This window comes from Magallana gigas, chromosome 4, assembly GCF_963853765.1.
Source record: "Magallana gigas chromosome 4, xbMagGiga1.1, whole genome shotgun sequence".
In the NCBI taxonomy this organism is placed as follows: Eukaryota; Metazoa; Mollusca; class Bivalvia; order Ostreida; family Ostreidae; genus Magallana; species Magallana gigas.
The window spans coordinates 16,678,930-16,704,731 of NC_088856.1; the positions used below are offsets into that span (position 1 = coordinate 16,678,930).

Below are 25,802 nucleotides of genomic sequence, written 5' to 3' on the forward strand. Positions count from 1 at the left end.
ACTTTCATAAACAAAACCACGTGACGATCTCTCGCACGTGACTTACTTTTCATTTGGTCATGTCAAAATTTTGCAAGATTTTTAGGATCATTTTCGTGGTTCATCTGTTGACAGATGTGTCGCTGACAGTTCGATATGACCCGAATTGGAAATCTCTTGATTCCCGACCCCTGCCGGATTGGTATGACGATGCAAAACTTGGAATCTTCATACACTGGGGAGTTTTCTCGGTTCCAAGTTTTTCCTCTGAGTGGTTTTGGTATGACTGGAAGCAAAGGGGACTGCCTGGCATTATTGACTTTATGCAGAAGAACTACCCCCCAGATTTCACATACCCAGACTTTGCGCCTGAGTTTAAAGCAGAGTTTTACAGCCCAATAGAGTGGGCTAGTCTTTTCAAACAGGCAGGAGCCAAGTAAGTCATGTGAGAGGTGAAAAGCATTATGCATATATAGTCTTATTGTATAAGACTGCCGTCGTCAACTTTCTGCATTTCAAATTCTGACCAAGTTTTTCTAATAGGACCTCCTTTGCGTGTGCCCTATGGTGAACAAACTCGTCCTCTTGCCCCTTCTTCAAGTCATTCATTATCACTTTTATCTCTCCTTGATTTGTATTTCACACACAAAATAGGCTTTAATTAATTTGAGTACTAAATAGTGTAAAACCCTCAGTTCTGTAGAATATTTATTTGTTCTTCCCTTGACCCTTGAATTCTTGGCTCATTAATATAACATCATAAAAAGTGTTGGGGTAATGTGTAAATCAAGATATTATGCACATCAGCTAAATGGTCAAGGTCATATCAGATCTCTGGAAAACCTTTGGCCAAACCTATGGCTGGCTCATACTTCACATCAAGTATCCTTGAACCAAGTTTCATGGTAACGGTCATAGCTAATCTCTAAAATCCATGTACAGATATGGATTAGATATTACTATAAAAACAGTGCTATGGGTAAGGGGTGTGCATTGACCTTGAACCATGTAACAGATGTCAAATTTCTTGATAGTCCATAGGTACAGGAAATAATTTTTCATCTTTGCCCTAATTGACATACCAAACCCAAAGAGTATATATAGATCTATTGTGCACAGTCATTGGAAATTAATGCTTTTCATTATAATGGCTTAAAGCAGGGCCCATTATGTTTGGTTTAGAGAACACTAGCCATGTATCTCTCCCACCTGTAAATGCTGCACTCTTTAAAAAGTATGACCGGATGACTAGTATTATCTGGAAATAAATGATGCAAAAATATTTCTGAATGTAGAACATACGTCATTTAACACTAGCTGCCTCATTTAATTCAATAGAATTTTTTTAATTTTAACATAAAACTAGCTTTGTTGTGCTCTTTTTGTTTTAGGAAGTCCGGTTGATTGATAATATGCACTCTTTAAACAGGTATGTTGTTCTGACTAGCAAACATCATGAAGGATTCACTAACTGGCCATCCAAATACTCCTTTAACTGGAATGCCAATGACACTGGACCAAACAGAGATCTTGTTGGTAAGAGCTAGAGGATAAAGTAAAAACAGGTACAGTGTTAATACATGTATAACCAGATGCTAGGATTTTGCCTGTACATTTGAACAATGGGGCTTGACATTTGATTACTGGGTATCATATGTACTCACTGGTGTTTCCTTTAAGCTCAGGTTTAGTATGTATCAATAGATTATACAGTTGATCTCTAACTCAAGAATATTGATATCTTGCATATGTATTAAAGTTTTCTGAAAGTCCCCACCACTGGGGTGGTTTTTTTTACCTTATTAATATTATAACTTCAATATATATTTCAAAACCTTGAATATTTTTTGATGATTGTGAGATTCTGAAGTATGTACATAGTACAACATGTATATAATGGGAATTTATATACTGTATACAGGTTTATTTTCACCCCCTGGTAATTTTCACCATTCCACACTTGCAATTAGTTTTTCCCCGTCTTGAATTTGCCCAGACACAGTTGTATTTAAAGACAGATAATTTGAGACATTGGAATTCGCCCAGTCTTTAATTTGCCCGCTGACAACAAGGGCAAAAGGAGCTAACATAATATGGGAGCAAATATTTCCCTGTATACAGTATATGTAGATAATACATCATGATTATTTGTGTAAGTTTCCATTAAACAGGGGACTTGGCAGATGCTGTTAGGGATTACTCTCTAAAGTTTGGACTCTATCACTCCATGTTTGAGTGGTTTAATCCATTGTACAAAAGTGATGCAGCAAATGGCTTCAAAACCCAAAACTTTGTCAAGGTATGCTGTTATCACACATCATCATTTTATGTGTTCGTAAATATATTTTCAACAACCATATTAAAGTTATTTTTCAAAATTGTTTGAGAGAGATAGAGAACTAGAGAGAGGAGCTAAAAAAAACCCATAAGGATATAAAAAAAAATCACTTGGTTCTCAGGCCAGTATTTTCAAAAACAGATGTGGCTTGGCAGTGGTATTTTTTTCTTTTTATTTCATAAAAAAAGAATTAGGATGTGGGATATTTTATCTTAACAAGGTGCAATTCTTATAAAAAAAAATTCAGAAAAAGCGATGTTTTAAAGCAAATAATAGCAAGGAATGCATGGGTCTGAGATGAAAAAGAAAAATATACCATCGATCGCCCTGCCGCATCTGTTGTTTTTTTTTCAGATCTCGGCCTGAGAACCAAGTGATCAATTTTGTGTGGCCTTAGAGTCTACTTTTACTCATTTTAATTCAAAACAGTTTCAAGATATTTTTGGTTAAGTATTAACACTAAGCAAAGAAGTTTGATTGAAAAATTTTGAGGGTGCATGGGAGAAACATCTTTAAAAAGAGAGTGTATTTGAATTTTCGAAGTCAGACTTTGAACGTATGATTTGTCTCTAATCAGTCCAAGACCATGCCGGAGCTGTACGAGATTGTTCAGAAATACAAGCCAGAGGTGGTGTGGTCAGACGGGGATGGGGACGCCCCTGCCGAGTATTGGACATCCCAGGAGTTCCTCGCCTGGCTCTATAATGACAGGTATACTGTAAATTTCTAATTAAATGTGAGGAATTAATATTTGTGTAAAATCACAAGAGGCACATCTCACTGATTTTAAAATCCCGCTTCTATTTTTTTGACAGATGTAAACTTATTGAAAATATGATAAAAATTTGGTGTTCTCAATTCTATAATCTCGCTATTTGCTGCAAAAGAGTTGAATCACGGAATTAAGTACTCGCAAAAAATAAGGAGTCTACTTTATACATTAACATTGTACTGTGTTTGTAGTTTGTATATTTCTTAAACCAGATGGGTAAAACATGCGTAGAAAATATTTGAGATGTAGAGAATATGATGCAGAATAGATGAGTTAGAACACAACACAAACACTTTAATGAAAAAAGAAATAGCTACACGATGCCATGTTTCAGAATTGGCAGCTAGAGAATTCTAAGTGGGTTTTTTTTTATTTTGAGAAAAATTTCTTTGGTAGTTAACTGTTGAATTAATGTCCATTAATATTTTCATTTCATCAAAATTGTCCATACTTAAGATATTAATAATAATTTTTTGATTAAACATTTCCCTTGCTCAGGTAAAATAAAATAATTACTGCATCTCATCATCATCTACAGCAACCACATAATGCAAGCTCTCTGTAACAGGTTCACACATTGTACTTATCTTGCTTGTCTCCCTTGATACTATTCAAAAGACAAAAATGAGACTTAGTTAAGGTGTCAAGGAGCTACCATTTACGTGATATGAAATTAAAGTGATTGAATGTTTGTTTAACAAACCATCACAGCCGATAACTTTTAACGATGGATATAAACTTTTCATTATCTTTTTAATTTAAAAAAAATTATTACTTGAAATAGAGGGCCAGAGAGGAAAGGGTCTTCAAACTTTGAAAGTTGTTGTAGATTAACATAAATTGCATTTTATGTGAAGTGTTGAGATGCCAGTGGGAATGCTGGAGTTAGTTCCCATGCATCATATGATTATACATTCATATTACAGACAATCTTTATACATATAGTGATGATGATTTGTTTTACTTTAATCAATGTGATAACTAGTGCATGTAGTCATTTTTTTAATGTCAAAATCCCATTTTCTACCTGTATGTAGCTCTTTACTGGTTTGATATGGAAAAACAATAATCTTATGATAACTTAAGAAATTGCTTTTGTGCTTGCTATAGTCCTGTGAAGGACACAGTGGTGGTCAATGACAGATGGGGGAAGAACATCTCTTGTCATCATGGAGGATTCTTTACCTGTGCTGACAGGTACAATCCAGGTATGTTCCCATAGCAACTACAGGTGAAAGCAAAAAAATAAATGATTTTATTTATTTTTACAAACTTTTTGAAATTGTAAATCTGAAAGTATTTATAAATTGTTTTTACAAACTTTTTGAAATTGTAAATCTGAAAGTATTTATAAATTGTTTTTTTTTGTATTCTACTTTGCTTTAAACTTAAAGATCAAATTCGAATAATTTTTTAAAAAGTTGCAGGGGATTAAAAAACTTGATTATGTGATTTATGTCCTCTAAGTTAATGTCTATGTTTGTTCTAAAAAGTTTGACCACATATTTCATTGGGGCTTTGGAAATGCTTGCTGCATTATACAAAAGCTTATTGGTGTTGTTTTCATGCCTCACAATGTCTGTCATTCTATTCTGTCTTGAAAATAGCACTATAGCTGCTGACGTTAAAGGTGATATTTGATTAGTATCTACATGTATTTGCATTGCTGGGTTTTTTTATTTGCATAATTTTGATTTGCATTATTTGACCAAAATAACCAGAGTTATGGCTCTTGGACCTGAACATTTTTAAATTGTTATGCCTTTGCAGGCTGATAGTGATATTATTGAATTAACCTACTTCCAGCATTTCAAGTTTTGTATCAATTAATCATACTTTGCCGCAGTCTGTTCTCACTTCAAATTTAAAAATAATTAAACTGCCTTTAGTCTATCTTCCTGTAATTTCCAGTACCAAGTTAAAGGCAATTTGTTCTTTCATTGCATGCTGCCAAAGCATGCCATTGAAATTATCAAATCTTTTTTTTTTGGAGGGGAGTTAAGGTGTATGTGTATGCATTTCCTTATAGCAAGTTTTTCTCTTGCTGTATTTTTAGGTAAGCTTCAAACTCATAAATGGGAAAATGCCATGACAATAGATCATTATTCATGGGGATACCGCAGAAATGCCCCTCTGAGTAATTACCTGACGATTGAGGAACTGCTGAAGACATTCATCACCACTGTCAGCTGTGGAGGAAACATGTTGATGAATGTGGGGCCAACAAGTTACGGCAGAATAGTGCCGATTATGGAAGAGAGGCTGAAACAAATGGGGGAGTGGCTGGGTGTGAATGGGGAGGCTATCTATGGAACGAGACCGTGGTCCCATCAAAATGACACTGTCAGTAAGGATGTATGGTGAGGGTTTAAATAAACTCTTATACATGTACATCAAAAATATATTTAGCTCTGTTTAGGCCAAAAAAAATTAATGATTTGTTTCTCAGGCACCGCTGCATCAGTAAAATCATCGCCGCATCAAACTTTTTTATCGTTATTTTTCTGGATTTTTCATATCTTATCATTGTCGGTTTTCTCTATTATGGAGTCCATGTAAACAAACGCTCAGAACAAATGCTTGTCTCTGTCAGTGAAAAACGTTATTTTATCTGAAACATCTACACAGTGACCAACCTAGGGGACTACCTGGGCTAAATACAAGTTTATGTAAATATAATTACTCGCTTTGTGGTCGGTAACTTCGCCAGAATTTCCTCAGAGAAAGAGGTAGAAGTTGCACTGTATTCTGAGTTCACGATCGTGAAAGTTAACCCCAAATGCAATAAAATGATAATAATCTAATTCAAAAGATGTTTTCATGGCCTAAGTTAACCCCTGTTGTGATTAATAACTAGCGACTGTCTTATCTTTAGAGGTTATAAATACGGTTGATGCAACCACATACTGTGCACTGGAAATTACAACCGATGTTTATAACTTTAGGTGTTGGTATTACAATTAGTTGGTAACTTGTAATTAATTAATAACTCTGCCTAGTTAGTGCTAAAATAATCATAAAACCGTTTGTCTACAGTTATCTATTCTGTACAACCCACTATATGACGGTAGTAATTGGGTCAAAGGGTTGGACTAATACCTCCAAAATACACTTAAACACATAGACTGATTTTATTTGTCATTTAGCCAACACAAATACAAACATTTAAGCTACAAAATATATGAATACACATAATAAATTAAATTTTAAAAATTGGATAAGATTTTAAATTTTTTAGGAGTTGTTTTATTTTTAATTGACTTGCCTCTAATCAAATTCAAATTAAGGTCGAATCTGTGTATAAATGTATCATCATTAGCATTATGCCATTGTCAAAGAATGGAAGTCTACCTGATTTCTCAAATTTCTCCGTATTTTTCTTTGAGGGAGACCTTCAGAAGTGAAGTCTCCCTAAACTAAGTTTGCTCTAGGTTGGTCCCTGTTAACGCAACCGCTGAAATTTCTCTGTAATCTTCAGAAATTGAAGCCTCTGTGATATTGCATAGAAGCAGGAATAAAGGACAATTGTATTGTTATAGAATTTTATGATGACTAATTTACTTTTCCTTGATTTGTCCTCAAGGCACTGAAGATTGATAAGAAAACACCCCAAATGAATGCTTTATTTGATAAATTTTTATATGGCAAATTCAACTGTAAAATGCCATAAGAAGTCCCCTATTTCAGTTTAGACTTCTGTTATTACTGTGAAACGGAAAAATGGGCAGCAAAATGAAGCAGGGGCACAAACCATTTGTCATTTTTGTTCATCTGCAAAAACTCAACCTTTAAAAAGGAAACAGATTTAAACTAAAAAGAACAGATTAAAACAAATGTTTAAACTTTGCCAATGAATGAGCTTGATGAATATCTGCTGATGAGTACACAAATAAATCATAAAGTATGGGTTATCGTCATTGTAAATTTTGTTTCCAAAAAAAAAAAAAAAAAAAAAAACCTGCCTGCCTCATCAAAATTTCAAAATTTTGGCCCGAGAAACTAATGATTAATTTTTTTTGGCCTTAACTCAATGAATTTGATACACTTCAAAGTTTCAAGAAGTGTTCAGATTAGATGTGTTAAAAAGGCATTGCTATGACCCAAGATGAAGCCTATGCCAGTCCAATTCTCTGAAGAGATTAGTCAGAAACTAAATTGTTTTTCACTTTATAACATTTCTAATATACTTAGAATAGCATGTCATAAGTATATTCTGAGGATGTAAATACATATTTGCATTTCTTTCCTCAGTAGATACTGGTTATTTGTTTTATTTTCAAACTTCTCTGCAGTTTGTATCTATTGCAATTTCTAAAATGATCACTCAATCAATATACAATGAATGCATTTTGAATCTTAGAATTTTGAATTCATGACAATGCCTCAATATTAAAAACAAAATGGCACCCCTCAAAAAAATCCAGTTAAACATTGTTCATACTTAAATGCCATTTGTTATGTATGTTTTTATAGGTACACAAAAAAGAAATCTGCCACAGGATACACAGTATATGCCATTCTTCTACAGTGGCCAAAAGCAGGAACTCTTACCCTTGGGGCACCCCAAACAACAACAGCCACAGTAGTATCACTGCTTGGTTATCAAGGGAACTTCAACTGGAGCAAGGGGCCCATAGGGGGGATTGAAATTAAGTTTCCCCTTATTGGTTGGAATATGATGCCATGTAAATGGGCCTGGGTATTAAAGCTAGATGGAATAAGCAATTGACTCATCTAAGTGATGATTGATGACAGCCAGGGTGGTTTTTATCCTTGCTGGTATTTTTTTATTGCTTTTTTTAATTTTTTTTACTTTTAAATACTATAATCTGTCCCAAGATATCCTCGATTCATGTTTTGCTTATTTACGGTACTTGATATTTGTAAATGCCTCAAGGTGCAAAAAGATGTTCAATCAAAAGTATGAAAAATTTCTGAGATTTCTCCTTTGAAACACCCTCTCTAGCTTAACAGGTTTCAATACATGGCTAAAAAATATATGTCTACAGGGATTTTGTATTGCAACAGACCTGGATGATAATCTTGAAAAATTGTGCTAGGTATTCCGAGGATTCTGAATTAAGAGAAGATGTTAACATTCCCCATTATAAACCTCCACACGAAATCAGTTTTCGTTCCTGCCAATTTTTTTCGAGAGAAAAATGATAATGTTCCCTTCTCATCTATTTCAATTGCACTTCTTTCACAAGTATGTGTATTTTTTATTCAGAATCCTCCAAATGTGCTGCATAAATATCTTGGGACAAACTATAGTACAATTATTCTTGTTTATTAGAATTAAGAGATACGATATACATTGTAAATGCAATAAATAAGAATTGCAAAGAATTCTTATATTTTGTGATAAACAGCCATTTTTATAGAGATAGATTTTTGTACAATTTTTAATACTTTCTTGAAAATATCACTAGGCCTTTATAAGGTTAAAGTTGATGTGAAAACCATTCCATATTATGCATTTATTTTATTACGGGGTATGTACATGTAAGCATGTTTGTGATTTGTGCTGTTGGTTTTCTATTTTTTGAAAGATTTGTCTCTTTTGTCTCATTTTACTCAGTGAACCTAGATTGAATGTTATGTAGTGTTTTTTTGTGTGCATGTTCAGTGTGTGACACATTCAATTATTACATTCCATGTTTTTCAAGATTTTTTATATGCAAAAATGACACAAACCCAATGTTGAAAGTGAACAAAATAAACAGAATGTGTATATATATGTACATCATTATGCAATGTAATTTTTTTTAAGGGCCCAAAACTATAAGGTCTCGATACTCTGTATTGCGTAATGTGTATTGCATTTTGACTGTGATAACTGTCAGATGACTTGAAATCCATCAAGTGTTGTTTGTAAATGCTCAACTTTTTTTTCTTATACCACATTGCAGATATTTTTGTACATAGACATGTTATATGAATGTCATTTACGTGTAAGTAAAATATTTAATTCTTGCAATAGTTGATTTCCTTTTCAGCATATCAGTTATATATCTCATATATAAAGCTGATATATATGCAGTAGTTATCCATACTCTACTTTTCTGTCACTGCTTTGACTAATAAAGAAAAGAAACAAGTACATGAGACAATATTTCCCCTTATATTTAATTTAGAAACAGTATATGAAGACCTTTTACAAAAGAACAGGATTAAATATGGCTGATTGCCAGAGATAAGCAATTGTAATTGATGATATGTTTGTTTATAAACATGTTACGAGTAAACCCGGTATTGGCGGTAAAATGTTACATTTTTAAGAATGGGGGGGGGGGGTGAAACTTGTTTCGCTGTAAGCTAGACTTCGTAATAAGTAGACTCATTGTGTTGGTGTTTTACTGTACAATTTATAGGCATATTTACTTCCACCAAGTATGATTCTTTTTCTTAGAGAAATTAATAGTAATTCATAGCTACAGACCCCGTTGTTTAGCGATTGATTGAACCTTCAGCCACCTAAGATTAAACCACGGAGTGCTCGAAATAAGTATGATGAAATCGGACTCAATTCCCTTTTTAAAAAGAATGACTTGGCTATTTCTTTTATTTTACGTACTGAATTCTGGATCCGTGCATGATCTGCGTTGACCAGTATTGTATAGGAGCCTTTCTCGATCTGATCTTGACATGAGTCCTGAATTAGGACGCTGGTGTACGTGCAGATGCGTTTCTATACGTAATGAAACGTTCATCACGCATTGATGTACTGTGTTGCAATAAGGCATAACAATGACGGCTGTTCACGATCAAGATGGAAAGTGATCATGATTTGAGCTACGATTGAACCCCGACGAATGCATCCATAAAGCCTGAATTACCATATTAATACATCGCAACTGAAAGCAGCTCATTGCTGTGTTTATATACTCTAATATACAGTCTGTAAGCCAGATCACCGCGAATAGTGCGACGTGATTGTAATGAAAATTGGACATGCTGCGCTTGGTAAAGATGCGAAGCGATCTGATACAATGATAACGACTGAAAAACAATCGTGCCGGTCTTAGAAAATCGTAGTCAAAACTACGATCAACACAACTGCTGCAACAAACTTCAAGATCTATTGAAAGTTGACACGATCAACACGTTTAAACTAAGACCGTGATATCGATCGCGCCGCGAATCGTGATAGTGAGAACGTAGCATAACCAATTCATCGAGGCAAGATGGTTGCTATCATTATAAAGTACATATCACCTCTTTAGCTTGGAAGATAATAAAATTGACAGGACACGTTTTGAAAAGATTTAAATCAGAGTGTTCAAGAAATGTACATTTATTTTTCAATTACAGTGTATAAAAAATATACTTTGCTGTTATCTCAGTTTGTTTTTTTTTGGGGGGGGGGGGGGGTTACCTTCGAATGTAATAAAGCGCATATGTGCGTAATTCAAAATCAATCGAACTGCCAATTATTTTTGTCTTTTTTAATTTAGATTTGTATTTGATTGAATAAACAAGTTAAATACAATTTTTTGAATAATTTGTTATGATTTATTACTGAAATTGTTCTAAAATAAAAGGACAAATATAAGGTATATTTGTAAATTATATTCTCTGCGTGATAATCATAAGACATCGTTTATTTTCAACTTGCAAATTGCCTCATTTTATATTTTCGAGACACGACTCAGAATCGCTACCATGCGGGGGTTTTTTTTCACCAATGATACCGAGTTCGAATTATACAAAGCCGTTTCATTCACCTAAAAATTGTTAATATCATAAAACCTTGCGGGTTTTAAAGAAACAAATATTTCCTTAAAAACATATTAATCCGCTTGGTGTTAATGTAAATATGTAAATGTTTTTATATTAAAACTAAGTTTGAAGGCGTCTTTAATTACAGCAACACTTATCCCCGCGTTAGAACCCTTTCAGTGAAATATTTCTGTTTTTCGTCATATCTTTGCACCCGGTCGCCTGCTAAATATTCAGAAGTCAATATTACATAGGTATCGGAACCTTTCATATTACTAACTTCAAACCGATGGCTTTTGAGGATGAATGGTTCATTTTCAGTCATATACTGAGAGTAGCGAATTATCACCTTTTATTATGAGTCATCAGACATCTTTGTTATTTGCGAAATATTAATCTAATACATATAGCAGGTCCTCCTTGATGGTCATCTGGCTATTAAAAGGGGGACTCCCACTATATAGCCAGTTTTCGGGGGGGGGGGGGTCTACTATATAGCTATTTTTACGAAAAAAAAGATGGCTAGTGGGAAATGGCACTAAACAACACCGGTCAAAGATTTATAAGCTTTTGACCGTGGTCATTTAATTACTTAATAGATAATTCAGGCATTAATGCACAAGCAAAACAGACATATATTGTGTGTAACTACAAACAACAACAAGAAAGAACAATTTCAAGAACAACAAACGTATTTAACATGAGAACCTTTAAATTTGGCTCAGACATTAAATACATGTATTCGGGTAAGTTTTTAATTCGATACTAAAAACGATGTGAAATTTCTTGTAATGTTTTAGATTTATCGTTTATACGTAAGTTATATTCATACAGTTCGATTTATTGGAAGCTCTCATCACTTTTTAAAAGACGTTCTGTTGGCCTTCGAAGAAAAGGAATGGTTTACTTAAACAAAAATCTCGCTTTGTCGATTCGTAAATTTTACTCACCAAAAGTGTAACTGCGATGTCACCACTCATAATGTTCAGTTTAATGTAAAATTTGGTGTTATGACTGCATTAAGAAATGAACTTTTCAGGCACGCAGCATCGGCAGCAACAACGCCCCTTCCCACTTTTTTGCGCAGCAAAGATTTTTCTTAAATTTACATACAAAATATTGAATTAACATGGAGTTGGCCCCCCACTTTTATGGGACCATATAAAAAACTGAATTGAAAATAATGAAATAAACGGTGGTATTGAAGTTAAAATTATACTTCTTTTTTTTGTTGTTGTCAAAATGGATGAGTGGCCCCCCCCCCCCCCCCACTTTCAAAAACGATGCTGCGTGCCTGCTTTTGGTGTTAGTAGTACATTAAGTAGTCATAACTCCAATTTTTTTTTTAAGTAAGCACTTATGGGAAGACACTTGAGCAATTTGGTTTAACTAAGTGCTATTCTGTACAGTGTTAAATTACATATATTAGGTTAATTGAATATTTTTCATAATCGGACTATGCATTTTAACTTGTTAGTGTCTTTTCTATCCCATCCACGATACTTATTGTTGCAAAAAATGTTATTAAATAATGAACTTTTTGAAATTCATTAATGGGCATGCTATCTCAAGGAATCATCTTTCTAACAAGATAAAGCAACTGCATGTCAACAATGATTATATATACACGTGACTTATCCTTTGAAATCTCGAATCTGTGATGAATAGTCTTGCAAACTCGATGTATATATGTACATCAAAACATAAAGATTGTATAAGAGTATATGGCAACTTTTCAAGACTTTCAATTTGGTTTCAAGCCTCAAAATAACAAAACACACGCACAATTCGTGTTTAAATAGTTGCTATATGTTACATGTAAAACTCACTACTAAATGTAGGTCAAAATAGTTACTATATATATATACGTTCTCGTAACAAAAAAACAATTTAAGAAAGAACGTTCTAACTTGTATCGGATTAAAGTGAAACGGGTAGGGTCATTCACTGTGTTACGTAAAGTTTATTTCATCATTTAAATCCCGCCAGAGAATACATGTAAGTCGCAATAACAACTCAAACTGAAAGGAATGGTAAAAAAGGGATAATTTAACGGTTTAAACATGCCTCCGTTCAAAGAGTTGACGAATATGTCAATAGCATTCCAATCTGAATTGATAAATAAAAAGATAATGTTTATGACTGTCGATGCTACAAAGGTCCTGACACTTAAACAGTAACATTTCATTTAGAATGAAGTTGTAAATAGTTAAGTAGAAGATTTCTCGGACAAAATATTCCACGGGAGAATAAGAGAAAACAGTCCTAAGTGAACATAAACGATGCCACCAAGGCATCATCTATAGAGAGAGCGGGAAGTAAGCGAAAACTGTGGAATTTAAAATAAATTTCTCTTGAAAAAAAACCTTGAATAAAAATTGGGGATTTGAGAAGAGTGCAATTATTTCCGTGAAAACATTATAGAGTCGAGTTTAAGTCGGCGATCCAAGACATACTGAAAAATTTGTTTATTGAATATACGTTATATTTAGATAAATCTAATGTATTTATTTATTTTTCATTGTTAAGGTTTGCGATTCATTTGATGAGTAACTTCTTTAAACACTAGCCTTTTCTATATATTTTCAAACCTCGGATTTATAAACAGAGGCGGATGGCAAAATAAATTGATTAAAAAAAAGTAAGCTGAATGCAATAAATATTTTCTACTTAAAAATACCATTTTTTTAACAGACATTACATGTAAAGCAAGAAATTTACCATTTTAATGATTTTTTACGGACATGATTTAAACGACTTTTCCTTTGATTTCAACAGTTTCACTGGAATCAAAGAGAAATATAAACCAGGATGAAATTGAAAGTTCTTTGTTACAGGTAATCTCTTAGTTCTTCATATCAAAAAGTTATTTTTTTCATTTTAGATTTATTCGAGGGTCAATACAAAAGATTCGATAAAATCACAAGATTAATAAAAAGCGAACAAATAAATATTCGCTTTGAAATATCTGTCTTTTGATTTTCTGATCTAAAATTGTTTATTTACATGAAGATAATTACTCTTGTTTGTTAACGAATTGTTAATTTAAACAAAAATTACTTTCATTTTTGAACATCAGAAGAGATCGAAAAGTATTAGATAATTTTTCCTCGATCATCATATCAATTATTACAATTTAATAAATGCAACAAGAACAAATTCCTTACATTCTTGAAATATTTGTTCAATATTTTGTGTGATGTTGCTATTCCATATTGTTAGGATTCAATGAAACATCTTTTCTCGGTTGGTCTCTATTCGGCAGAGAAAGTATGAAATAAAACTTTTAACCGAAAATTTTCTGATTCCTTGGCTTTTATTCAAGCCGGATAGTTTCTCGGAATAAAATATGCCAACGAAAAAAAGCCCCCTTTTATGTTTGGCAGGGACATGGGCTGGAAAATAGACCCAGTTTTCAATTTTCATTGATTTCAATTAAACAACGAGGATTATACAACATGTACTTTAACTTAACCATTGAATCCTTATCGAAATTTGACATAATGTAACGTTTTGGAAGGAAATAGTCTTTCTTAATTTTCTTTGTTTATCTCTTTCCAGTGTCAGTATTACAATTGTGCCAAATGTAACAAATCACCAGCCAGAAAGGTTTTGTATATATAAACTACTTTTATGACTACATATTATATGCATTTTTAATATGTTTTGACATACTGATGTACATTTGCCCGGCTGTTACAAGTTCATGAATGCGTATGTAGAATCTCTCTTTTAGGCATTTCTATCTAATATCTGTATGCCCTCTGGGTCCAAAATTGGAAATAAACTATTATTATTATTATTATTATTATTATTACTAGACTTTGACCCGTGCGTGCACGGGTTGACATTGCATATCGGACATTTACGAAATAGGTATATCGACACACCTTATTATTGACATTTACATAACAAAGCTATAAGCCTACAATAATGCTGTTGATTTCACTACACTTTCCTTAATTTAAATAATCTAACTGTGTCTAGGGAAAGGCCCTCACCCCAGTTAGAATGCTTCCCTTGTACCCCTAAAGTAGCAGAAAATTGCAGAATCGCCCCGAACGATTTTGGAGAAAGTTAATGAAGTTGACTGAAAAAAAACCAGTCAAATTTATCACAACAAACCTTTTTGAGACTGCAAAAATATAGCAGAAGTCCAATAAAAATTCACCCGTATTTGTATTATCATTTCTGAGTTTATTCATGCAGATGTGATATTGTGGAAACATCGTTAGCGTGAATATATTGCGCAAGCGCAATATTATAAAATCCAAAAAATCCATGTGATTTCCGGGATTTTTTGAGGATTTTTCGTTGATTAATTATTAGCGAAGCTTAACTGAGAAAAAATAAAAACAAATTGGTAATCTTCAGGTACCAATGATGTTTAAAATATATAAAACAAAACACAGTGTTCTTCCGATTTCTCGGTATTAAAGACCAAAAATTCGAGTCTATTATTTTAATATAGTAGTATAGATTATATAGGCGACATCAATATGTAATATTGCATCTTTGAGTATCTATAATGTTTGACCTTTTAGTATCTATCTTCAGCTTCGTGTATTGGTTTTCGTTATCAATGTATCTTTTAGTTATATCTGATCTCAATATTTAACATTGGTTATTGGTGATATTAATCTACATTCTATTGCATGTATCTACTCTAACAAATTTAGAACGTTTTACGAAAAGTTAAAGATGGATCCCTAATCAGAAATTTTTTAGTTAAAGTATTTTTTTTCTCTCATGAATCAATTAGTATGATTCTTGTGTTACATTTTAAAAGCGAAAAAAAAATTATTTGATTTATCTTGACACATACTGTAATTGTTTCTAATGCAATATATTACTTGAATCTGCATGAAATCGCTCAGTCCTTTTATATTTGCTACACTATGGCGTATATAAATATATGTAAATCATAGGCGTCGGAAGGGGAGGGGGTGGGTGGGGCTTACCCCCCCCCCCCCATCTTTTTTGCAAAGTTATACATAACCATAATCAACGACCCCCCCCCCCCCCCCCCACCTCACCTTTTTTTTTTGCTTGACAAGCCGCCACTGTAAACTTGTATCTTCTACCAAAGTGATCAATATTTATATATTTAAGGTGCGTCCTTACTCGAGTGACGTCGCCACTGATAGTACTTTATACATTGTATATATTGATATTATGTAATTTTCATAATTAGAAAATCACATGATTATTTGGTTAATGATATTAAAAAAAATATATAAAAATGATAACAAATTAAAAACGCAAGAATTTTTTAAAATGACAGAATCCAAATGATCGTTTTAAATAAAATCTTCTTTTTTTATACTTAATGGCATCTGACTTTTTAACAACAAAATTTTTCTTATCATATTTTCCTGTACAAAAATCAAAATTTTGTAATTGCCATGTGAAAAATTTTGATTTCCGATAATCTAAATTTTTGTAAAGGACATTATGTTAGTAAGGAATATCTATTATAATTATTTCGTCCTCATACTGAGGCGATTATCTAAAAACGACGTTATGTTTTGTTACGATAATCTTTATCCCTTTATAGGAGGCCTTTAAGACGTTTACTATGGTTGTGTTTTTGTCTGTGCGTCCTGTACAGCTTCAGTCCACTGGTATTTTACAAAGATTCCTTCTCGGCAAACGATAAATTCATGATACAAGTTCATCACCAACACAATTCAAGCTTCAAACACAATACAAGCATTGAGTGTCAGAACTCTCGAAAGACAGCGGCGGAGGATGTTCTTTGCATGGTATATAATTTAATTATGGTTGTAACGCGCTTTCTGATTGGCTAAAAAATTATTTTATATCGGATAAAGAATGTTGCCTACGTCATAGTATGACTAAAAAACGAATCAATACACCTGACGTTACGTTTGAATTTTGTACAATTTTACGTCATTTTAAAGGTCAAATGACCGTTTTTATCTACAATGAAGAGTAAAAAAAATAAATTATAAGCAATGAATTCAATATTTATTAGTTTTATACGATATAAAATGGTTTGAAACAGTTTACGCTTTTTTTTTAAACCGCTTCGCGTAAACTGTTTATTAGATGAATGTATTTACTTTCCATTTCCTATTAGATATATGAATTGCAAATATATATATATATATATATATATATATATATATATATATATATATATATATATATATATATATATATATATATATATATAAATCTTTAAGCTTAGGAAAATCACATTAAAATACGTTATGCATGGGTTCTAAGTATATGCATGTAAGACATTTTAATTTTTACATGAAAGTGCGCGCGCGCAGCTTTATGAATGGTTCATTTTGCAACTCTTATTTAAAAGAACTTAGTTTTACTTTCTTAAGATCGACTGTATGATATGTATCAATTAATTATTGTATCACAGGGCTATTGTTTTTCATGCATATGTACATGTAGATAAGTGATTGGCATTTATCCTTTTATAGTTTAATTCTGGTTGTAACGCGCTTTCTGATTGGCTAAACAATTATATTGTATAAAGAATGTTGTCTACGTCATAGTAAGACTAACGTCAAAAATGTATTAATCCGCCTGATGTTACGTTTGAATTTTGTACAGTCATTGACCTAGTTATTCTAAAGTGAAAAACAGCACCATAATAGAAGGGCTACAATGTACAATAAATAGCTTTTCGTTCCTATTAGTGGATTTTTTTTTCACTCCTGAGTAAACGTAATCGTTAACACAATTTTAAACAATAATTAAGTTTTTTAGTGTAGATTTCAGGCGTACTTAATATTAACTTAATACTAACGACTGAAATAATTCACCTTCTGTTGAATGTCCATGCGGGTTTATTTACAAGATAATAAATGACAATTATTGTTTTGATTTAAAACAGAAGAAGGAAGAATTTTTAAAGAACTTCAAAAACCCGTGCTGGTTTGAAGAAGAAGCAGGAGGCCTGATCTCCTCCCAGAGTGAGGGTGTCTTGCAATGTCTTCCATATTTCTACTTATTCGGCGTGTGTAAAACCGGAACGACAGATCTATTCTTCCGGTTGACCCAGCATCCACAGATTTTGGAAAACTTTGGAGACTTGCACAAAGAAACCACATTCTGGTCATGGGGCCGTTACGGAAAAAATGGTATTTACTTTATAAAGCAATTTAAAAAAAAAAAAATCTTTAAAAACAAATTTCGAGAAAAAATCAGTACTCTTGAATATTGTATCTTTCAAATAATAACAATGGCATTGTCCTATATTTACAAAAAACATTCATCGCTGAACATTCAGGAGGCTTGTAGCAACAATCAACCATCAGATCTCCCTAACATTTTAGGATATGAATTATTAAGCTATAAACTATAATGTAGTTAATATATATATATATATATATATATATATATATATATATATATATATATATATATATATATATATATATATATATATATATCCATTTCGTGTATTTCACCTTTAAAATTTGGTTATTTTTCCCATATTTTTAAACAGAGCTCTTCTTCTAAAGGAGATCAATACAGTCTAACAATGGCCACAACCATCGAGCCCTCTTTACTTATTAAGATAAATACCACTATATCAATGGAATTATATTAGACAAGTTTTCTGCAGGTCACCCTGGACATGCATATGTAAAGGAAACACTTTACAACTTCACTCAATTTTTTAATGCTGAGGAAATCGGAGAAACCAACATCTTACTTGAAGATATGACAGAATATTCCAATATGATAACAGGTAAACTGCGTGTTGTGAATGCATGGTTACAGCATACATTGAAGTGATCAAAGGGTATCAAATAATGCAATTTACTTTCTGTTTCTCTTCTAATTGTGATGTATATCATTACTAACAATGTTTTTATAAGAATATTACGGTGGTATTTTTGTTTCATCATAAGTTACAGTATCATTACTTTAAAAAAGAATGATATAAAAATTGAGAAAAGAGAGCAAATATTGACAAGTTTCTCTTATAACAAGTCCTCAAGGAAATATACACATATTCTGTGCCTTCGAAAAACGGCACTATTGATTCTGTTCCTTAAAAAATATATTTTTTGTTCTTTGTTAGTTTTGATAAAGTTGCACCAACAATCTTACAGTTTATTATGATAGGTTAAAGCATCGCTATATAGAAGGGGGGTTAAAAGTAAAACAATTCATCGTTATGTACAGGGCACGCTTATCCCATGGATTTTTGGGATCACAGCGATTGGCGGGAAATTCCACAGAATGACCCGACAGCAGACGTTCCTACGTTTATCACACCACATCTAGTCAAACACGTCCAACCAAACGTTAAACTGATACTGATGCTCAGACAACCAGCAGAGAGGTATGGCTTGGCTAATAAGTAAAGAGAGATACCAGCATCTATTTCATTTTTGTCTGTCTTTGTTTGAGTACAGAAGAGGCGCAAGGCCACATACATTGTACATTTATTAAATGTATTAAAATGTTATTACTACAAGACTTTGCAGGATTTTTTGTCTCGATATATTTTTAAATGATTTTATGAAAACAGTTCATTTATTTATTAGATTTACAAGAAATCATTCATACAAAATTAATTGATAGTTTTTTTTATATTATAAAGTTAGAGACTTACACATTCAATATGAATGACAGGCTACGTTTGACAAACGCGTCTATCTTGAGTGCTGTAGCCATTTCTAGTTTGAAAAATATGCGCACTCGCTCAAATAAACGAGAAATGTGATGATTTTTTTGTTTGATTTACGAAATAGATAGAAATCAATTTCTAATTTATTGTAATAATAAATTATTTGTCCGGAAAAACTAGTTTAAAGTTTTCATTCGAATGCCTGTTTGTGTCACTTGGTTTGTACGAACCGATTTTTTTTTTTACAGAAGAGTTGTGTAAGGAATTGCATAGTTGTTAAAGTTTAGGACGACACATACAGCACATAAGTTTAGGAAATGTTTCATTAAAAAAATCAATTTAATCCAACTTTATGGTTTACAACATTGTATTTTTACATTCTTATAAATATGTCCAACATTAATAGTGCTGCGCGTCATTGGTAATTCCACACAGTGTGAGGTTATTTTAAAATTCAGGAGAACATAATTTCATTCACCAATCCTCCGCCGAACGTGATCAATTTAGCTTGTTTTAACCGAGTAATGTCCAAAAACGAATTTGCAATTTTGATTTTTAAAAAAAAAATTGTTTCAAATCCCTGACTTTCTCTATAAATATATTATTAAATATGTATATTTATCCATTTCTTAATACTATTTTTGCACTTAATTTCCTTGTTTGCAGCAAAACCCATTTTTTTCTTTTCTTTGATAAAATGCAATAAAGGATATAGAATGATTGAAAGATTATATTGGTCTTTAATAATTAATTCATATAATTTTAAATAGATACTTGATCAGTCCATCAAATAATGTATTTATATCTATATAAGTCGAACCACCTTAACACTGAAGCGCGATTTTTTTTTAAATAGCACTTATTTTTTTTAGTACAAAAGAAAACTCGAATAAAATGTTATTGAAATACATGAATTCCTGTGGAGAAAACATTAAAATGGACAAATGTTTGTTCAGCTGGTTGATTCATTCAATTCAAATTATAAGAATTGGTCGACGAAAAAAGATCATTTATTTTTGGCTAATAAATTTGATTTAATGTCTATATATTACCAATCCAAAAGTTTCCATATACATGCTAAGGATTTCTACCTGCATATTAATACAAAATAAGCACAGGTTCCTTTCTTTATATCTTCAGGTTGTACAGTCATTATTACCACGGCAAATACGGGAACACCACTGAACAGTTCCATCAGGACGTCGTCAAGGAAATTAACAGCCTCAAAAACTGTACTGAAAAATACAGCTATCGGGAATGTTTATATGGACAGAACATGACCCAAAGCCCACACGTACGTCACCAAAAAGCAATAGATTCCCGTCTAAATTTAACACATGAACGCAAACCGGTTATCATATTTAATGTGCGTCATTGTTTTTCTATGAAAATATAAGACCTGTTGGATATAATTAATGATTGTTTTATATAATATTAAAAAAAGTCTAACAAAATTTCAGATTCCAATCACGGCAAGTTTATATTACCTTCATCTTCAAGAATGGCTCGAAGTGTTTCCATTGAAGCAGATTTTTATCTTCAGGCATGAAGATTATGTAAAGGACATGAAATACATCCTTAAAGGCTTGTTTCGGTTTTTAGGAGTAGGTATGGAATCTACAGATTGTTAATTGACTTCATACTTTACAACTTTTTTACCAAAAAAATAAAAATAATTAATTTATCATAATATGTATTACGGTGCGACCGTTGGGGCGAGCGCAGCAGGTGATTAAAAAATCAATAAAAATAAAAGTGGTGACGTAAAGTAAATGAATTTGAATGCAAAATAAAATAAACATACATATTTTTTCCAGTAAATTTTCATTATTCATAATTCATAAGATTTTTTATTTATCTATACACTGGTCGCACGCCAGTATAGAATTTATCTCAGATAAAATATTGTTGAATAATAAAGATTTTAACATAATGTACATTCCAGTTTATTTCCTCTTTTCTTGCAGCAGACATTTTTCTTAAACTTACATATAAAAATTGACTTACCATAGAGTTCCCCCTCCCCCGTTTTAAAAAAAAAAATTCAAATTTACGCATAAAAAAATTGGTTGATCATATGTGGAAAATGGATCCCCCGGGAGCATGTAATAAATAGTAGAGAAAATAAAGACACTTTTGAGCAGCTAAAGAGCTAAAGGCATACTACGCACTCCCCATTCCTCACCCCGATTAGAATTTTCCTGATTTTGAGAATTTATTTTTTCTTTTTGCTTGTGAAGATTTTTTGAATGATGTTGCCACGCCCCCTTTTAAAAAACGTTCCTGGACCGTAAATATAGTGAATAGAATAAATGTGAGCATTCAGCCAAATGAGAGCAAGTTACAGCTGTTTCCTATCTCTGAAGAAATGTCCCGATTCGTTAGCTCTGCAAGATATGAGAAGATTTTGGTATTTATATTTCAGCAGATTTACAATAACTACTTAGAATAGTTTCCCCTTATTGTGACGTCAAAGTTCACGTCAGTCAAGTGTCGTCTGTCGCTTTGTAAACACACTGAAAAAAAAACTACGCGAAAATACTGTTTTGTTTACTTAAAAAGCATGATGTTCTGGAAATTACACAATTTATCTGTTTCTCAAAAGTTTTACTTTGATTCTCGCGAGATGGTATCCAGTCTAGTGAATTCGTCCGACATTGATAAATTGCATTGTGGGTCGAAATTTACTGACGCCGAAAAATTCTGTCGGATCAATGTGTAAGGAATCCATTGTGACGTCACTCGAAAGGACGATAACTCCGTTAGTCTTATGTAATGGAATATGCGTTGTGTCAGCAGTAACAATGCATGTACTTGTTCTCGTGAGAGTGTGAAAATGGGAAACCATAATTACAGGGAACTACTGGGACGATTAAAACAAGGCATGACTGGTCCGATTTACTGACGCAAAAAAAATCTGTTGAATGAATGTGCAAATAGTCCGAATTTTCTATTCACACACGCCTTGCCGGTAGAGCTCGCTTCGCGCCGGCGCTGCGCTCGCTAATATGTTTTACGGTGTGACCGTTGGGGCGAGCGCAGAAGCAACCACACATCTGTCATCATTGTTAAATGCAACCCGTGGACTTGCCCTAACAAAAAAACTTGGGCTTTGTTTGAAAACTTTTAACAGTTAAAGTTATTAAACTTTTATTCCAATGGTCCCTTCCTAGGTTTATACACTTAAACAAACTACAAATGAGCATTAATAAAATGTTAAACAGACTTATTAAAATATTTAGATAAACACATTTTTTGTTAATGTAAATACAATTATAGTTTATCATCCCTTTACCTTTTAATAATGATCATTAAAATCAGTAAACAATAAATTGAGTGTCTGTGTTATTTCTCATTTTGTTCCTTGTTGTCATCAGTGTTTTAATGATTTTCCTCTGTGACATCAATTTTGTCTTTAATCTTTCAAATTTTTGTACGCTATATAAGCGTTGTAGACATGTGCCCTCACCCTTTTTTAGTGTGTTATCCAATATTATTTAAAGGATTGACCACATATGCAACTATAACAAATACATGTAGATATTTTAACAGTTTAATTTATTTCTTTTATTTATTCATTACAAAATGACGTGGCATCACGTAGATCTAATAATGATTGGACTTTTTTTTTTCTCTTTTTTAATAATTTTTTGTCACCTACCTAATGTATGCATAATTATATGTTTGGATCAATATGACAGTAAATTTAGCATGGAACTTGCATGCGTCCACATCCAGTACAGATGCTTGATCGACCTCTAAATTTATTGCTGGAATATATAGCCCGAGATCACTGTGACGTCATACTTAACTTTTGCGCTCGACAGTTTTCGTAAATTGTCGGACAAATTCGGGGAAGGAAATGACGTCATATGTCAGCAAAAATTTTACGTAAGCATATGTGTTGTTTACTTTAATGTTTTTAAAAGGATTTTCTATTGTTAAATGAAAATGATGTATGCGATTTATAGGTAAGAATTTTCCGTAGAAACTCTTCCTGTTCCACCATGTTGCTATGTACCGCAAAGGATCACTGGGATAGTAGAACGTTTTCACGTGGCCTCATAAAAATTTCTTTGAACAATGTGCAGATTTCAACTCGAATTTTCTCCGCTCGTACACTTTGTCTATGGAGCTCGCTACGCGAGCGGCGCTTCGCGCCGCCTCGCTGCGCTCGCTATTAAAAATTTCATCAAATTTGTATGCGACGGAGAGTTGGTTATGGAATTATAGCCAATCGGTTAATTGCAATTCGTTCCGATCGATTAATCAATGAAAATTGCCACATATAGAGGTATCCCGACCCGACCTCCCCCCCCCCCCTCTTGCAAAATTAATTTTTGTTAAAATTTATATATTTCATTATAAAATTACGAAAAATATGCCTCGAACGGTCGGACCCTCTCCCCCTCCCCCCCCCCCCCCCCGGCAAACTCAAATAATGTCGGACCCCCCCCCCCCCCCACCAGTGAAAATATATTCTGTTGATATTAGAGGGGCTGAGGAGGATGTGGACCAATACATACCTGTTTAGATTCTTGCATCAATGTACCCACGCCTGTTTTTATTCATAAATAATATGTAAACGGTGTGACCGTTGGACCGAGCGCAGATTTAACACAGTGCAGTTTGATTTTTGTATAATAAATCTATTTAAAACGCACACAGTAGGATCCGCCAGCAAGGTTGCCTACTCAAATCATTCGTCAAAGTTAAACTAAACGTCGCGTGCTCAGTCTACATTATGACGTCATATTTCAGACGTAAAACGTCTTCGGAAATAGCCGAAGAGACTTACGTGATTCCGAAATTTTTTTTATTTCTTCTTTCATTGTTCATCAATTTAATTAATATGAATGCCAATGTAATAAAATTGAATACTTTATTCAGAATCTTAAAGATCAGTTCCTTGACGTTAATGTTTTTATTTTCCATCTGATAATTTGATAAGACATACATAGAACAAGTCGTGTTTCTAGACTGAAGCACTATTGAAACTTATCTGGTTTCCTTTTTAATTTCTTTTAATTCAAATTACCTTCTATTGAAACACTGGAACTTATTAAATCGAGTTTAGGGGCAATAAACATCGATAAGTACCAGTCAATCAATGATCGAACTAACTTTTAAAAAACAAAATGGCTGCCAAAATGGCGGCGCCCAGGGCTGGAAGAAATTTTTTTGGGCCTTAGTACCCCTGATTCAACTTTCATTTTTCACCGATTTTCTTATATATACGTGTTACCATTAATCCTCGCTTCGCGAGGCGGGCTTCGCCCGCCTCTCGCTGCGCTCGATATAAAGATATCAATTAATTTGAAATCCAATCAAGAAAAGAATAAGTGCCTCATATGATTAATTGGGTTTTTTTATGTATATAATGTTATGTCTTAACATTGAATTCATGAATGTGTTTTTATCTCCTCCATTAGATACCGTTCCTAAAAAGGTTTTCAACTCCATCTTAACTTCAAAAAGAAAGTATGTCACACCAAATAAGCTCAGAAAAGGATCAATGCTTAAAGAAACATGGGACATTCTAAACGGTTTTTTCAAGGACTGGAATAAAAAACTTGCGTCGCTGCTGAATGATGAGAGATATTTGTGGAGAGACGTGCCCTACAAGCTTAAGCATCCAATGAATGAAGCAGAAATGAAAAGAATAACAAATTATACCGATGTTTGAAATATGAACATGGTTCTATAAAAGGAAAGTTAAAATTAATGGAGGTGATGATCACGATACTCAAATCAAGCCAAAAGTTCAACATTGAATTAATTACTTGAGAACACATCCACAAAAAGAAAATTGAAAAGGTCGTTAATGCAACAAAGTGGCAAACAGCCTCAGATTCCAGAGAGGCTAACAGACCACAAATCCCAAACTGGCACCTCAACACATAAAGACGCTCTCAATTAAAAGAAGTCTTTAATGATAGAAGGAAATGGAGTCGGTGAAAGGGTGAAAACCAGCGAAAAAATGATTAAAATTCAGAGGAGAAATATTTGTAACTCCTTTTATATAAATGAGTTGATTTTGCAAACAACGGCTGGATTTTTTTTTGAACAATGAATTTAATGAAGTAAAAAAAGACCGAATTTACGACGGATAGAATACATAAATGTTAGTGGCTGTGCTTCATCTAATATCCCTTAACATATGTCAGCGGCCTCTTTTTATTACGTTGAATCATAGAAAAAGCTACCATGATTTTGATAAATTTTATTTAAAATAGTGTGACGTGGAAGTTGTTTATAAAAGCTAACGCGTCGCCAGCATCATGAGTGTATTTAGATTCACGTTTGTTCAAACCATGGTCTCCGGGGGTAAGGTGGGGCCAAAATGGGGGGGGGGGGTCAAA

At 33.0% G+C, this 25,802-nt stretch overlaps 2 protein-coding genes across 3 annotated transcripts; both read left to right on the forward strand.

The window, feature by feature from the left end:
• The first annotated feature begins 4 nt into the window (after positions 1 to 4).
• LOC105334077 (alpha-L-fucosidase) lies at positions 5 to 9,065 on the forward strand. Its single transcript, XM_011437399.4, has 7 exons — positions 5 to 415; positions 1,409 to 1,515; positions 2,151 to 2,278; positions 2,895 to 3,028; positions 4,200 to 4,297; positions 5,146 to 5,449; positions 7,563 to 9,065. Exons 1-7 carry the CDS (start codon positions 60 to 62, stop codon positions 7,816 to 7,818), a joined length of 1,383 nt encoding a protein of 460 aa, XP_011435701.2. The 5' UTR covers positions 5 to 59; the 3' UTR covers positions 7,819 to 9,065.
• Positions 9,066 to 12,743: 3,678 nt separating this feature from the next.
• Positions 12,744 to 25,498, forward strand: LOC105327024 (carbohydrate sulfotransferase 15). Of its 2 annotated transcripts, XM_066081460.1 has the most exons (10): positions 12,744 to 13,129; positions 13,590 to 13,648; positions 14,373 to 14,420; positions 16,369 to 16,576; positions 17,692 to 17,938; positions 18,427 to 18,552; positions 18,993 to 19,152; positions 20,581 to 20,734; positions 20,901 to 21,048; positions 24,873 to 25,498. In XM_066081460.1, exons 2-10 carry the CDS (start codon positions 13,623 to 13,625, stop codon positions 25,124 to 25,126), a joined length of 1,371 nt encoding a protein of 456 aa, XP_065937532.1. In that variant the 5' UTR covers positions 12,744 to 13,129; positions 13,590 to 13,622; the 3' UTR covers positions 25,127 to 25,498. The 2 variants fall into 2 exon arrangements, with proteins under 2 accessions (XP_065937532.1, XP_034307665.2); XM_034451774.2 differs by lacking the exon at positions 14,373 to 14,420 and having other exon boundaries at positions 12,745 to 13,129.
• The last annotated feature ends 304 nt before the right edge of the window (positions 25,499 to 25,802 follow it).